The sequence below is a fragment of the Pleurodeles waltl genome, chromosome 5 (genome assembly GCF_031143425.1).
Source record: "Pleurodeles waltl isolate 20211129_DDA chromosome 5, aPleWal1.hap1.20221129, whole genome shotgun sequence".
Lineage (NCBI taxonomy): Eukaryota > Metazoa > Chordata > Amphibia > Caudata > Salamandridae > Pleurodeles > Pleurodeles waltl.
Genome location: NC_090444.1, coordinates 721,315,950 through 721,330,431, shown reverse-complemented (window position 1 = coordinate 721,330,431; position 14,482 = coordinate 721,315,950). Strand labels below are relative to the sequence as shown.

The following is a 14,482-nucleotide window of genomic DNA, read 5'->3' as shown; positions in this document are numbered from 1 at the left end:
TGGTGATGCATGGAATGTAGGGTGTATCGCACAGCAGGTAGCACACAGCTGGTTGTACGGCAGGACATCCAGCATGGTGGGCTTGGGGGCGTCTGCCGCCACGAAGGGGGCTATCTGTGTACAGGCTCCGTCTTTGTGCATGCACATGAGTGCCATTATCTTGGAGTGCTTGTAGCTGGGGGTTCCGAGTAATAGGAATGGAAGGAGCTTAGAAGCATGACAAGCAAGTGTGATGGCGCAAGGCATTCCAAGCTGACTGGACACACGCCACCATGTTGATTTCTGTTTACATGGGCTTGAAAGGCTGAAAGAGCATAGTTACAGTGGATATGGACTTGCCTTGTCCTGCTCCACTTCTGTGTGGGGCTGGAAGTGCGTAGAGTAAAGCTAGAAGTGGAGTTATTGAGCCTAAGCACAAAGGACATAGAGTGACATGTCAGATGCATTGAGGCCTCCCTGCTGAAATTGCAGAATAAGCGCCTCCCAAACTATCCTTGGCTGTTTCCCAGCCCAGCCCAGGAATCCTAAGCACTGGAGGAATTGTGAAGTGAGTGGAATTGGGATATTAGGGACTAAGTAGAGGAATTTGGATAGTAGGACCATTTTTGTAATCGCAATCCGGTCAGTGAGGGACGTCAGCAACCTAATCCAAGTCGGAATATGCTCCTCAAGCCACATCATGGCTCTGACATAGCTGGCCCAAATCGTAATGATTACCGCTTTGCAAAGCAATGCCTGTAACTCCTTGGACATCAGGGTGTCTTTGGAGGATCAGGAGGTGGGCATTTTCCTTGTAGCAGGACATGGTGAAACCATCCAAGCTAGTCGCTTTGTCACTAAGGAGGCCTTGTATGACCCAGAGCACCTCCTCCTTGGTGAAGGGGGAGTTGAGGAAGAATCGATGGGCCTGCTCAAGCCAGAGCAATTGGATGGTGTTAAAGTAGGCTGTCAGGTCCTCTCCACATGACACTGGGGTGGCCCTGTAGAGTCGGGTGTAGAAGGTGGTCATAGTGTAGAGTAGGCCGGCAGGAGTGCACTTCAGTTTCTGCTATTTGTCAATTAATCCAGCCACGTAGATTGAGGCACGTGGCCTGTGGAGCAGGTTGGCTAGAGTCTTTCCGGGAATGTCCCCCTCACCGTAGTGACGCGGAGTCGCTTCCCGCATCAGATAGTTAGTTTCCTTCAAATCCTCTTCATCATATTCCAAGAGTTTTTCATAGATTCTTGCCATGGTGGAGGCACTTTTAGTGGCAAAGTATTCCAGTTCAAGGGATCTAAGGTCTACCTCTAGTTTTGGTAGCTGTGCTCAAAATGCTTGGAGAATGCCCACCTGCTTCCCAATACATACACCCCGGAAGACTACTTTAAAAGCCTTCCACTATTTTTTAGCAGGGAGAAGATGGACCCCACGTTGGCAGCAAAGTAGTCAACGATTGCAGCACAGACTTAATCCCTGAACACTGAGTCATGCAGCGCCCTGTGGGATAAGCGCAAAGTGAAGGCCCACGAGGTAGTTAAGGGTAGGGATGGTTCCACTAGTACCAGCGCGTGGTCCGAGAGTGTATACGGGATAAGTGCGACACCAAGGTAGTCCAGGTGAGGGCATCTCTGGTAAGTAGCCAATAGTCTATTAACGACCATGCACCACGAGCAGTTGTGATACAGGTGCCCTCTTTGCTGTGTGCATGTTTCAGTTGCCAGACATTTGTCAGGCAATTATCTTTCATCTGCATGCAGCGTTGGGGTTAGGTTGGCACAGGGCACCAGAGCCGTCAACATCAGTGTTAAATACTACTTAGAAATCATCCCTACATATCACTGTGCCCTATTCCATGCTGGCTATCTGTCACCACACATCAGAGAAGAATTCTGGTCTGTCAACGTTTCAGCTGTAGATTGAGGCAAGAATAACTGGGTGTCTGTGGGTATGCCAGCGAGGAGGACGTATCGTCCAGCTGTGTCACAAATATTTGCATTAAGTGCCAATAAAGACCCTTGTACAGAAGTATGGCAGTGCCCCAAGCGTAATTAGAGTAGAGGGATACATATGTTTACACACACCACGCCGAATGCAGGTGGGAGGCCATCGGCTACGTGAGGTGGAGTTCTTGGAGAAAACAAATATAATAAATATCTATTAGGTGCCTCTTGGGATTCGTGTGGATCAGTTAGGCCTTCCGCTGGTCATTCAGTCTGCAAACATTCCAGGTCAGGCATCTAGTCGTGGTCATGCTGCTTTTGTGGAGTAGTGACGTGCAGTGACGAGTGTCAGCTGGGCAAGGCATAAGGTACGTGTGATGTAGTCACATGAATGTGCTCTGTCAATTGTGCTGTAGCCGATGCTGTGAAAAGGGATAAGCAACCAGGGAGGGAATCGAAAAAACACAAACCATACAACCCAGCCTCCACCTAATCACTTCAACCAGGGAACACAGTTGAACATCCTCTACCCTCCTCCTACCCAATTCCACAGCCCAACAGCAGTGTACCACAATAGGAATACTCCCTTGACACATCAGAGAGCCAGGCATATGACTCAGTTAGGGGAAATACTGGGTGGCTGATGTAGGGTGTTGATACCCTGAGAGAAACCTGTATGGGCATTTATAATGTGGGAACACCAACATGAAGGGGAAGGAGCTGCAGAGGAGAAATGTAACGGACAGTCATCTTGAAACAGAGTTGGCGGGGCATCTGTGGACGAATTAGAGTGGCATAATAGACGTGCAGTAGCAAGAGAAAAAAAAGAAACATAAGACTGGCTGCTCAGGCAGTATTATGCATGTCACTAAGATGTCTTTCATCAAGGTGAGTTGGGGATGCCTGGGAAGCCACCGCTCAGGCCGAGGTTTGGCGGGATAGTTGTCATCTGTGAAGTAATGATGTTTCCCATCATGGAATATACAAAGTTTTACAAGATACAACAGGAAATATGTAAAGTTTGCCTTTTGCAACATTTATTTGGTCTAGAAGAAGGCTCGGTGAGCTGCTTGAACAATCAGTGTAAGGTCTGGCTAAAAGGAGACCACATTTCCTTGATAAAGGAGGGAGTGGCTCTCATGAGCTTGCTGAAGGACCACATTGCAGTCGCAGATATTAAGGAGTCTGGCGATTATGGGTCTAGCCGGCATGCCAGGTGGGGGCCTTGGGCCAAGCGACCTGTGAGCCCTCTCTACTATGAAGAAAGCAGAGGGAGTCCGCAAATAGGGATTGCAGCATTATTTTCCATTCTGTCTATTGCCGTGAATTACAGGACTCCTATGATAGGTTATTTTGCCCTTATCTCTCTTCCAAATCTTCGATTTTCTGTTTCATGATCTCCAGAAATGTGTCCATGGAAGGAGGTGCTCGCTGGTTGCTGTTTGGGTGTCATCCACATCAGAGACTCGTGCTTCCAGATGGTCTAATATTGACTTTCATATTTGTCCACTCTCCTCTTCATCCAGTTGAGGCAGCTGGTAAGCAGATCAAGCTTGGTGTTGATGGCACGCAGGCTGTTTCTAACATCAAGTCTGGTTTTTGCAGGGAAGTACTGCAGGATCACTCCTTCAGTGGCCTTGGCCTATTCCGGCTCTGCAGTTCCTGTTTTCCTCGAAGGCTAACTTTGACACGCTTCTGACTTCCACAATTTAAATGGTCCCCGGGGCAGGCTGTCACCAATTTTCAGCACTCCGCAGGAGTACCAACAATGAGCAGGGCAGAAGGGGTCACCTACCACTGGACAAATAATTGTGGAGCGTTGCTGTCAGGAGAAATGTCCAGCAGCCCCTCTAGGCCCGCCACTCCCCGCTATTGCTAGAGTCAGGAGGGGGATATGAGCAGGCCTGAGTGGTCAGGAGAGGGGAGCTCAGGTCAGTGTGATGGTGAGACAAGTAGGTGTCTGGGCCAGGTGGTTTGCGTCACAGCCAGCGCTCAAGGGTAGCTAGTAGTATCCAGTGGAGCAGCGTATGTGAGTGGTGGCATAAGTGTGCCCCAAATGTTCCAGGCCCTGCCACACCTCAGTAATTATGGTAGTCGAATGGGGGCCACAAGCAGGCCAGTGCACAAAGGGTGGAAATTGTATGCAGGGAGAGGGATTACCCCAGAAGGCGGTCTGTTCACCAGAGTCCGCTGTGCATGGATTAAACAGAATCAGCCAGAGATCTCAATCACCTAGTGACCAGTAACTGAAAGCGCAGGTCCAGTCTGGCCGTGCTAGTAGGGAGCCCGGCTCAGCATTGTGGACCCACTGAGTGTCTGGTTACAGGTATGGCTCCTGGGCCCCCTCAGAGGGACAGCAGCTGATTACATGCACCCGAGATCCGCGGTGCAGATGGCCTGTTATTCACGGGGTGGTAGGTTCTCCCAGCAGCGATCATAGTGGGTGATATCTCGCCCACCACAGACCCAGCTCAGCCCAAGGTCTGTGGCACTGGTAGACAAGCCACATCCAACCGAGGGACACAGAGCACCCCCTCCATTCCAAAGTTGGGTAGTAGAGTCCTAGGCCTTCATCAGCCCTTTAGGTCCCCACGGTCAGCGGGTGCCAGTAGCTCAAAGACATCACCCAGCATATGGCTACGACAACAGTGTGCCCCTCCGGGGGAAAAGTTGTGCTAAGGTGTAAGTGCAGGTCTCAGCCACCCACCAGCAAGGCACTGATGATGCCAGCTGTATCAACGGCCTCCAGGCCTCAGCATGGGCCACACTGCACCCCCTCCTTTCCAAAGTTGGGCAGTGGAGTCCAAGGCCTTCCTTTGCCCTTTAGGTCCCCACGGTCAGCGGGTGCCGGGAGCTTAATGGCATCACCTGGCACGTGGCTACGGCAACAGTGTGCCCCTCTGGGGGGGGCAATTGTGGGAAGGTGTAAGTGCAGGTCTCAGCTACCGACCAGCAAGGCATTGATGATGCCAGCTGGATCAACGGCATCCAGGCCTCAGCATGGGCCACATTGCAACCCCCAGGTGCCGGTCATATCTCCTGCGCATACTGCTCCATGCCGTGCGGCCCCTGGAGGAGCTCCAAGTAGCCACCAGAATTTGAAAGTGGTGACCGGAGGGGGGGGGGGTACATCACCTCCAGGCCCACCACTACCTCGCAGACTGTGTGGATCAATGCGCTCAGCTTTGCATAACTGCTTTGTAGCAGATCACGTGGTAGACAGAAGTGCTGACTCCAATGTCAGCCATAAAGTTGCAGCATCTTCGGCCGTCAAACAGCCCAAATAACGGCCCCAGCAGCTTCTCCCCAACTTATTTGGACACCCTATCTGGGTATGCTTCAGATGAGGCCCGGGGACTGAAGATGAGTGCCGGATTGTGACATGGAGTGGAAGAGCCCTGCTAGGCAGCCGGCATCTTGTTGCTGAGGCCCAATATACTTGACATCATTTAATATATAATCACATCTAATTGTGTCCCTGCACTTTAATTCCATAAAGCTGGAACTGACTAGATGGCATTCAGCCCCAAAGCAGTAAGGTTTTTCTTGAGTGCTGTGTCCTATTGTGAATTCCATAAATACTCCACCATATCTTGGCAGATTTAAGCATTTTTATTTGCACAAAAACTTTTCCGAGGTAAAATGGGCTTTACCATGACGAGAACTGCAATACTTTCATCTCCCTTTTTTATTTATATCTTCAAGGGGGTTGACTGAGAGAGACAGCAGAGTTTCCACAGGAAGGCGTTTTTGGCACATGTTAATTGGCCAATATTATTATGATCCCAGAGTTCGGGCACATACAGTGCCTCAACTGCTGACTTCGTTCTATAATGTTGTAGCAGAAAGACATAGGATTGCTTCCTAATTTTCTATGTAAGGATGTTGCTACCTGACCCTAATTGCACATAAGGGCTCCACTCTTTTTAATTTGACGAAAAGAGAACCTGATCTGACAGAATATCAATCCTAAATAGTCAAATTCATCTACCAATCCTAATTTTTCATTTTTGATACAGAAAGATTTCTTAAATTGGTATCTATATTCTACAATCATAACCTTACATTTTGTGGCTTAACTGTCAGTCTTTTTGTTTAGCAGTAATCTTAAAAGAATAATAAAGGTGAATTTTAAGCTGTTAACCACAAGGTCATGCACACGGCTCTATAGAGCTATGCAGGGGACTTTCCATTCCGACATCACTAAATAAGTTGCCCACAATGCAGACAAAAACCCCATGAAGAGCTATGCCAAAAATTCTGGATCGGGATTTACCTTTTTTAACTTGCCAATAAATTTGATGTAGCAGTTACATGGCACTGGTTCCCTTAGGTCCCCACCTAGCCTCCTATTTGTCTAGACAAAAGAGGCTTCAACACTTTTTTGTATGTCCGTTGAAGTTCATACCCACAGGGTAAAATGAGGTTGTCAGAGAAAAGGAAACTTGTGGTAAAGAAGAAAAAGTGGAGGGAAAAGGCAAATGTGGAATAAGTATCTAGCTTTGAACAGGAGAAGGACTATTTAAGACAGTGTTGTACAGCGAGAAGTTGTAGCAGGAAAAATAGATAACAATCTTTTTATTTATTTATTTTTAAACAGCCCCCCAAAATAGAGGTTAATTCTTAAAGACTGTTGAATCATTGTGGCTGCCACACCAAGATACTTTTACTTGGTATAAGGATATGTTTCAAAATGGCCCCAAATTCTAAGATTTTTATCAGGCATTGCTCATGTTACATAGCTTTCAGGCAAAACAATATTTGGTAAACTATTTGTTAACACTGGATTTCTTTATTTTCAACAGGCCGCACTCTGTTGGAGAAGCTGTTCAGTCAGCAGGACAATGCACAGCCAGAGGAAGCAGAGCAGTTTTGCTCCCGAATTATCGCCATGGGGCTCCTACTCCCGTTCAGTGATTGCTTTAGAGAACCATGCAATCAAATTCCACCACAGGTTCCAACCACATTTCACGTAAGTTGAAACAAGAACCAATATTTTCTGCTTCTGGTGAATATATATACTTTTTTTTTACTGAGAATCTAGGTTGAATAGTAGGGAGATTATATATTTGTGACATATACAGATTGGTGCATGATCAGAATATTGCTGTCAGAATATCACCTGACATAAATAATGTACCCCAAATATAACTTACAAAGATATTGTCCATTGGAGTTAATAGAGGAAAAAATACACCCAATGGGTCAATATTTTTTTTATAAATGATGTTTAGGAAACTATGTTAATGTCAGGCGATATTTCTGTATAAAATGGTCTGGCATGCAACCATACAGATCCTTCTATTACATCCACCTTCAATTAATTGGTGTTTGCTAAGTGGGTGGTAGCCATCTAGTTCTTTTATTCTTTACAATTAGTGATTGTGTGTATGTGGCACTTATGACTAACTCAGGCTTTTATTGTCACAGTAAGCACAGTTGTGTTATAATATGTTATAATAAGTTTGCAACTCACCAAGGAAGTCCATGATTATCTAGCGGAAGGAGGATAAAGTGAATGCCAAGTTACTTTATTGCGTCACGGTTCTGAGGTGAGCTTGCAAAATGGTATTACATACTCTGTGGGTATTTTATTTCTCATACTCCATAGTCACACATCTCAACCCTTCCAGTAACACATTGCAAATTAGTGTGAGTTTGTAATTTTGTTGCAGGCACATACGGTTGAGCAATTTTATGTGCCACATTCACAACTGCTGTAGTTGTGTGTGTGAGTGTGTGTGTGTGTGTGTGTGTGGTAATGTGCATTCGTGTGAACTCCAGCTGTGCAGTAACTAAACATACTAACATGCGTGCCTCCATGCCATAGCTTTTATAAAGCATTCCATGCACCCCAAAAGGTATCCAACTCTAAGGATAAGCTAGGTAGTTCTGACTGGGAACAAGAAATGTAGGTTTAGACAGAAGGACACAGATATGATTTCAATGATTTTGCAGAATACAAAGCTATTATTGATCCAGAAAAGGTTTTCAGTTAAATCATCTGAAAGCCTGGTTGCCTTAAAGGATGAGATGCACCTTTCCTACCTGGAGAGGAAATGTGTTGTGCTCTTCCCTTTCTCGTCTTTACTACCGGAGTTCTCCATTTCATTTGCCCTATCAATATCTATGCTTATTTTCAAATCACTGTAGCTCTGCTATGAAAATAATGTAGTGTGCTCCGACACCTTACATGTACAGTGCTCCAATACCTCACTGTAAGTCCTTGTCTTCTCTGAAAAGACTGATCATATTAGTCCCATATTTGTTTCTATCATGTGAGGCATTTTGTGAAACATAAAAAGAAGAGGACGTACAAAATAATTGAGAAACAATATGGCAGACGACAGAGCAGTCTTTCAGAGACGCAACCTTAATTATGGTAGACTATGCCACAGTCTCACCAGCCTTTCATCGACATAGTACTAACTTGTTTCTGGCTCCTTCTCAGCCCACTAGCCTTTCAAAGACAAAAGGCCTGATTTAGAGTTGGGCGGAGGGCATTACTCTATCACAAAAGTGACGGATATCCCGTCCGCCATATCATGATCCCATTGCAGCCTATGGAAATTGTAATTTAATGGACAGTCTATCCATCACATTTGTAACAGAGTAACCCTCCAGCCAAGCTCTAAATCAGGCCCAAAGTCCTAATTTATATTTTGTATTTTAGCAAGGTGAAAAAGATGGGTCTCTAAAAATCTCTGTGCTTGAACAAGTCACAAATAAAAACTTACTATACAAAGAATAACAAAAATCAGCAAGAGGACATTTATTGAATATTTTATGTAGCACCACTATCTTCGGCCATAAGCAATAAAACACTTGACAAGGTATATTTAAATGTAAGCAACACATTTAGTGCTTGCTATCACTACACTACACTGTGAGAGTCAAGTGTACAAAGATGACAACTACTGGTAGCAGTTTCAAATCACGAGTATGCGACTCATGGTTTAGAAGTGCATTGCAAGGAAGAGGGCCGTCACCACCCACACCTCCACACTAAACTCTGGACTTATCCCTGGCATGTAAAGCTTCTCGTGCAGACTTTGGAGGGAGGGGAACTGCAGAATACTTGCTGATCTGTTTGTCTACCCCAAACAGAAAAGTACAAGGTTCAGTTCAACCTTACAAAAGAAAAAGGTTATAACTAGCCATTACAACACTGGCAAATTGATCCAAAAATCAGAAAGGCTGTGTTAAATGAAAATATCCCCTTTAAAATATGGGGAATTTGGATTAATGGAATAAGGGATCTGGTATCTTCCCTGTATGACCTCCCCCAATGGTCACTGTGTGGACTTGGGTACCCTGGAAATAAATGGCATAGTGGGAACAGGATCTGAATAGGAAAATGCCTTTAAAAGAGTGGTCGAATTGTTGTTGGACATACAGAAAACTGTGTGGTGGTGCAACACAAGGAACCCACACATAAAGTAATGATGGATTGATATCTCAGCTAAGAATAGTTAAGAGTGATATCCTCTGACATCACTGGAAAATGCAGAAAGGTGTTCAAGATGAGTTCAGAATGTTTGGTGAGGGTACCTCTTAATTTTCTGAAGGAAGTTCTGACTGCCATCAAGGTGATCATGGGGATTTTAGTACCAATGAACTCCTTCCTATCTATTTGGGACGAAACCTTTCCTGCTGGAACGAAATGAACTTTAAAGGTCTGAAGTTAGAGTATCAGCCGTTTCTAACAATTTAATTTGAAAAAAGCGCAGGTACCAAAGGGGACCATGCTGTATCTTATACTCTGTGATACAATGTCATTGTTGAAGAGTGTTTGTCTTTATTGTGTGGTGAGTACAGTGTCAGCCGCCATGTAATATTGGAGTGAGGTGAAAGGGTCTCCTTAGTGTTATTTGCAAGGTCAATAGAGAGCTCCTGAATTTTTTTGAGTAACTACATTTTTGAATTTTAGAGTAACAATTTCAGAAAGGGAGAAATGTAGCCCATTAGGAATACTTAAGATGAGAAATGTTTTACTGCTGTGGCAAGACAAGTACAAGGATAGTCATAGCATAGAAATCACTTTGGTTAAATGGCCTAATTTGTTATCAATTATGTAACTTTTGTGGCTTTTCGATGTCATATGTAAAACTAGTGACTGTAAAATAAGTATATTTTTGTTGTAAAGTTGTGCGTGGTAAAGTCATATTCATGGTAAAAAAAATGGTTGTTGTAAGGACTTTCGTTGTAAAGACGCATCTGTTGTTCCAATGTTGTAAAGGTTATGCTTGGTTCCGGCATCGTTGTAAATACTGTTTCCTGATGTAAAGATGATGCAAGGAAGTACATGCAGGAGAGAGTGGAAATAGGTGCTGAACAAGAAAGAGACGAGACATGAAATATGCAGATGGAGGGTTTCAGAAAGGTATCAGGAGTAAAAGGTGTAAGTGTCTCACCAAGAAACTGCAAAAGAAAGTGTTGTAAGGAGAGCAGGAGGCACTGAGGGCCTCTGAAGATTGTAACCCCTTCATTACAGAGACATTTTAAGGCCTGGGCAAACTGGGCTCTGGCCCAGATGCACCAGCCTTTCAGGGCCCCCTGATAGCTAACTCTGATCTGCAGAAGGTCTTGCCCTGATGACCTTGAATGATTCTTAAATTGTTTAAATATCGTTTTCCTTTCATCTGTTTTTAATGTGGGTGATGTGTGAGAAACTATTACAGCCAATTTGAAGAAAAATGTGTTTGTTTCATGCAACACCCATAAAATGTTTTTTTTAGATCAAAACAGGACCTCATATGTAAGAAATGGGAGGGTGTCAGAGTTATTTGCAGTAATATTAGTGAGCTGCTGTTGTATTACAAGATTAAAAAACCCGTGTCACGATCTCTCAATATTAGATGTAAACACATTAAGAATTTGAACAAATGTGCCAGTGCACTGTCAGTGACCTGGACAAAGAGGGCATGAACGAGCTGAAAATTGGATCATAAATTGAAAGCTGTTCCGATCAGGGGCCCCCAAAGTACGTTTGGCCCAGGACCCCCAAAATCCTTAAAATGTCCCTGCTTCATCAAACCTTAGCAGTGTTTAATTGTTGTAATTTCAGAATTGAAACATTTTCCTTGCTAATTATTGAGTGAATGAATGTATTCATGTTCAATTACTTAAAATCATTACATGAAGCAACAAATACACTATTTCCTGAATACACAAGTAGAGATATAAAAACAAAATTACAAAAACTATCAAAGTTAAAAATATTTGAAAAATCTCAAAATGCAAAATGCTGTTGGAGTGTCTTAGCGGACGGCAGAGTCCAAGGCTTCATTATGTTGGTTGTTAGGAACGTAGATGGTGGGCCCATTAATGAAAAGTGCTAATATGAGGTTCTGGCAGGCTGGAGACAGACAGAGCCTTTGGGTCTAGAAGGGAAGTACTTTGGATGGGGACTTTGCATAGCACGGGTTGGATTTAGTCCAGTAGAATCCACCTGCAATGATTTAAGTACCAGTCAAATAACATCAGTACATTTCCCCAAACTTGATAGGATTATTAGAATGCTGTTAGAGAAGCACAAGTCTGAGGCCTTTCTACAAGATCTTATTCCATGGGCCAGAAATAAGGAAACCAACAAGCAATGACAATCACTGGCAAGTTTAGAGCAGCAACAAAATAAGTGAAGCTAGAATTATTTATGGTAATTGCACAGTCTGCATGATCCTGCATCGCCCTACCTTGCACAAGAAGTGTTTAAATCCATAATTGGAAGGGCGAGGAGCCACATGTATAAGATTTTCCTGCAGGTATGAACAACTAGGGCTTGATGTAAATAAGGCTGTGTTTTTCAAGCTTTGTAAAAGGCATCTAGTGCTTCAGTGATCAAACAGCTGCGGAGGCTTTCTGTATCCAGGGAGATTTTCTAGTCTTGCAGATTCACTATCTTTTCCCAAACTGGAAAAAGAATGTCAGGTTGGTGGCTTCAATTTTTTGGTTCTTAATTGCTTTATCTAAGTACACTTGCCATGAAGTGCCCCCTGCCTCAAAGACTACTTTAAATTGTTCCTTGAGTGTGTTCTCAGGGTCTGAGGAATCCTAATGTAGGATTCTAATAGATACTCATGGCATTTGAAGGCAATTCTTCTGAAGCCCAACTCCAATCTCAGCCTCGCTCTTTGGACCTGCCGCAGTACATGGACATTTTTATTGTATGCTGAGATTTGAATGTTATTTAGTTTTGTTAGCAATGAACCAGAAATGGCTGGGTAGTTGTAATTTAATGCTGGGATCAGCTTCTCTTTCAGGACTTTTATCATGGGTTCAGCAGTTGGGCTTTGCAGGCGACTGTTGAGGTGTTTTAGGCTATGGACATCTCCTGTGCCCTTGCATTTGAGATGCTTCAGGTGAGCCGTTGGTTTGGCCTCTTCTGTGAACTAAACGCCTAGGTAATTGTAATTTGAGACTATTATTTGTAACTCCCCAAGCTGCCAGTGTGCTTGTTTCTTGTGGGGATATTTTCCAAAGATGATGATTTTAGTCTTGCCTTGGTTCACCTGAAGGCTGTTGGCCATGTTGTAGCTGTGGATTGCATTGCGGGCTCTCTGTAGGCCTGATTTAATGGGATCCATGATCACTGTGGCATCTGCATACTGCAATATTGGGAGTCGTAACTGTCCTAGCCTGGGTGTGACTAAGCTTGCACCTTCTAATGCTTTACCCAGGTCGCCAGTGTAAAGGTTGAAGAGAAGAGGAGTGAGCACGCAGCCCTGTTTGAGGCCGTTATTGGTTGGAACTTTGGCAGTCGCTGTGGTGGGATCTATTTTGATCTGGACCCAGGTCCCAAGGTATAAAGACGTTATTTCTTTAAGAAGTAATGAGGGAGCCCACCATGCTTTTAGTTTTTCCCACAGCGTGTCCTGAACCACCCTGTCAAAAGCTGTTTTGTAATCAACAAAATAGCGGAAAAATGGTGGCTGTTTTATCCGTGTTGCTTGGGGAGACAAGTAGGCTAATGCAGTGACATTAATGATTTTGGAGCTTGTCGGTCTAAATCCTGATTGAAAGTGTGGAAGAATACTCTTTTTTTCCACCCAGGCCTCCAAGTCATCTAGCAAGGTTCGAGCATGTGCCTTTGCTTCCAGATCTAGAAGGGCTATGAGCCGGTAGTCTGCAGGGTTTGAGCGGTCACCTTTATTATGAATTGGAAAGAGAATGGACCCTTTCCACAAATTTGGAATCAGGGCAGTGGTGAAAGTGTGGTTATAAAGCAGTGTCATTGTCATTTAAAAACTGTCTTGTGAAGCCCGATGGGTTCAGGGGCCCATCTCTCCTCATTTTCCATATTACAGTTGTGACGGAGGCTTCAGTGGCAGTCTAATGCTGGGGATGTCGGGTTGGATGTTGTTTCGTTCACCTGATCATCCAGGTCTAGCTACTTCGCATAAGTAGTCCACTCTCTTTCTGCCACTTTCCTTGGCCTGGTCAAAATGATTGAGGCGTGTATGTGCTTCCAGGACAGAGAATGATTTCTCTTTTATGGAATGGTAAATATCTGGAGCCATTCTTCCTCTATTTTCTTGTGTTTTTGTTGCCAGAATATCTGCCTATGGGCTGCTCTGTATGTGGTGAACACTTGTGCCGGGGTGTTTTTCTCACCTTGTCCATTGGCTACTAGGGCTCTTCAAAGACTATGCTTGCTTATAGTCAATCCCTTAGAGGATGTTTGAGGGGCTATTGGTCGATTAGGGTCACTTTTTCTAGGAGCCGGCACCAGTCCTCTCCCAAGGGCTGTACTGAGGTCTGCCACAAGTTTGTCCCAATGCCTCAATAGTGGAGGTGCGCTAGATGGCTTGTGTGCAGCCTGTTTTGATGAGGTCCAATTATTTAACTTTTCTCAGAGGTTGTCTATCCATTTAATTCTGGGGAGGACTTTACAAGGTTCTTCTCGGGTTGGTTCACCCAAAGGGAGTAACCTAGGTGAGTCCTTAGTGGCTAATTGCAGGGTCACTGGCAAAGGCCTGAGGTCAGTTTCTGCCCTGCCATCGACTTCAAAGGTGCTAATTATGGATGTCAAAGGTTCGCTGATGAACATATTGTCAATGGTGATATTTTCCTGAATGTGGGTAGAATGTCAAAGTGCGTCTCGTGTGATTCTTTTTATAGTTTGCAAGGTGGTTAACTTGTGACTTTTAAGAAGGTTCTGAAACAAAGCAGCCTCGGTGGTTAAGCTGGTTGTTTTGGCTTGACAGCACAGACCTGGTGTTGAAGCCTCCAAACATGATTGGATCATGAGAGTAGTGTTTGTTTAGTAGTTCTTCAATTGCAGTAGTTAGAGCATTTAAGGCCTGTTTTTTCTGATGCTAGACAGCGTTGACATAGCAGTTTATTAGCAGCAGTGAGTTCATTTTAGGCATTTGATAAGCAGTGCTTGAAGTATGTGCAAATTAGTGGGTATTGAGGTGACCTCTATGTTTTGGTCGTGTTCAACATAAATTGAAAGCCCTCCTGACAGGCGGCCAAAGTTTTAATGTTGGAGAATAAAATTTATAATAGCCTAGCAGTGTAGTTGTTCCTGTGATTTCCTGTAAACACAGTATGGTGGTCA

The 14,482-nt window shown here is 44.3% G+C and overlaps 1 protein-coding gene across 2 annotated transcripts in view; it reads left to right on the top strand.

Annotated features, from left to right (window-relative positions):
• FMN2 (formin 2) overlaps nt 1–14,482 on the top strand; it is a 621,781-nt gene that overhangs the window by 52,970 nt on the left and 554,329 nt on the right. For both annotated transcript variants that reach the window (XM_069234681.1, XM_069234682.1), the window contains exon 2: nt 6,726–6,892. In XM_069234681.1, the coding sequence (XP_069090782.1) occupies nt 6,726–6,892 (167 nt within the window). The remainder of the gene's footprint in view (nt 1–6,725; nt 6,893–14,482) is intronic.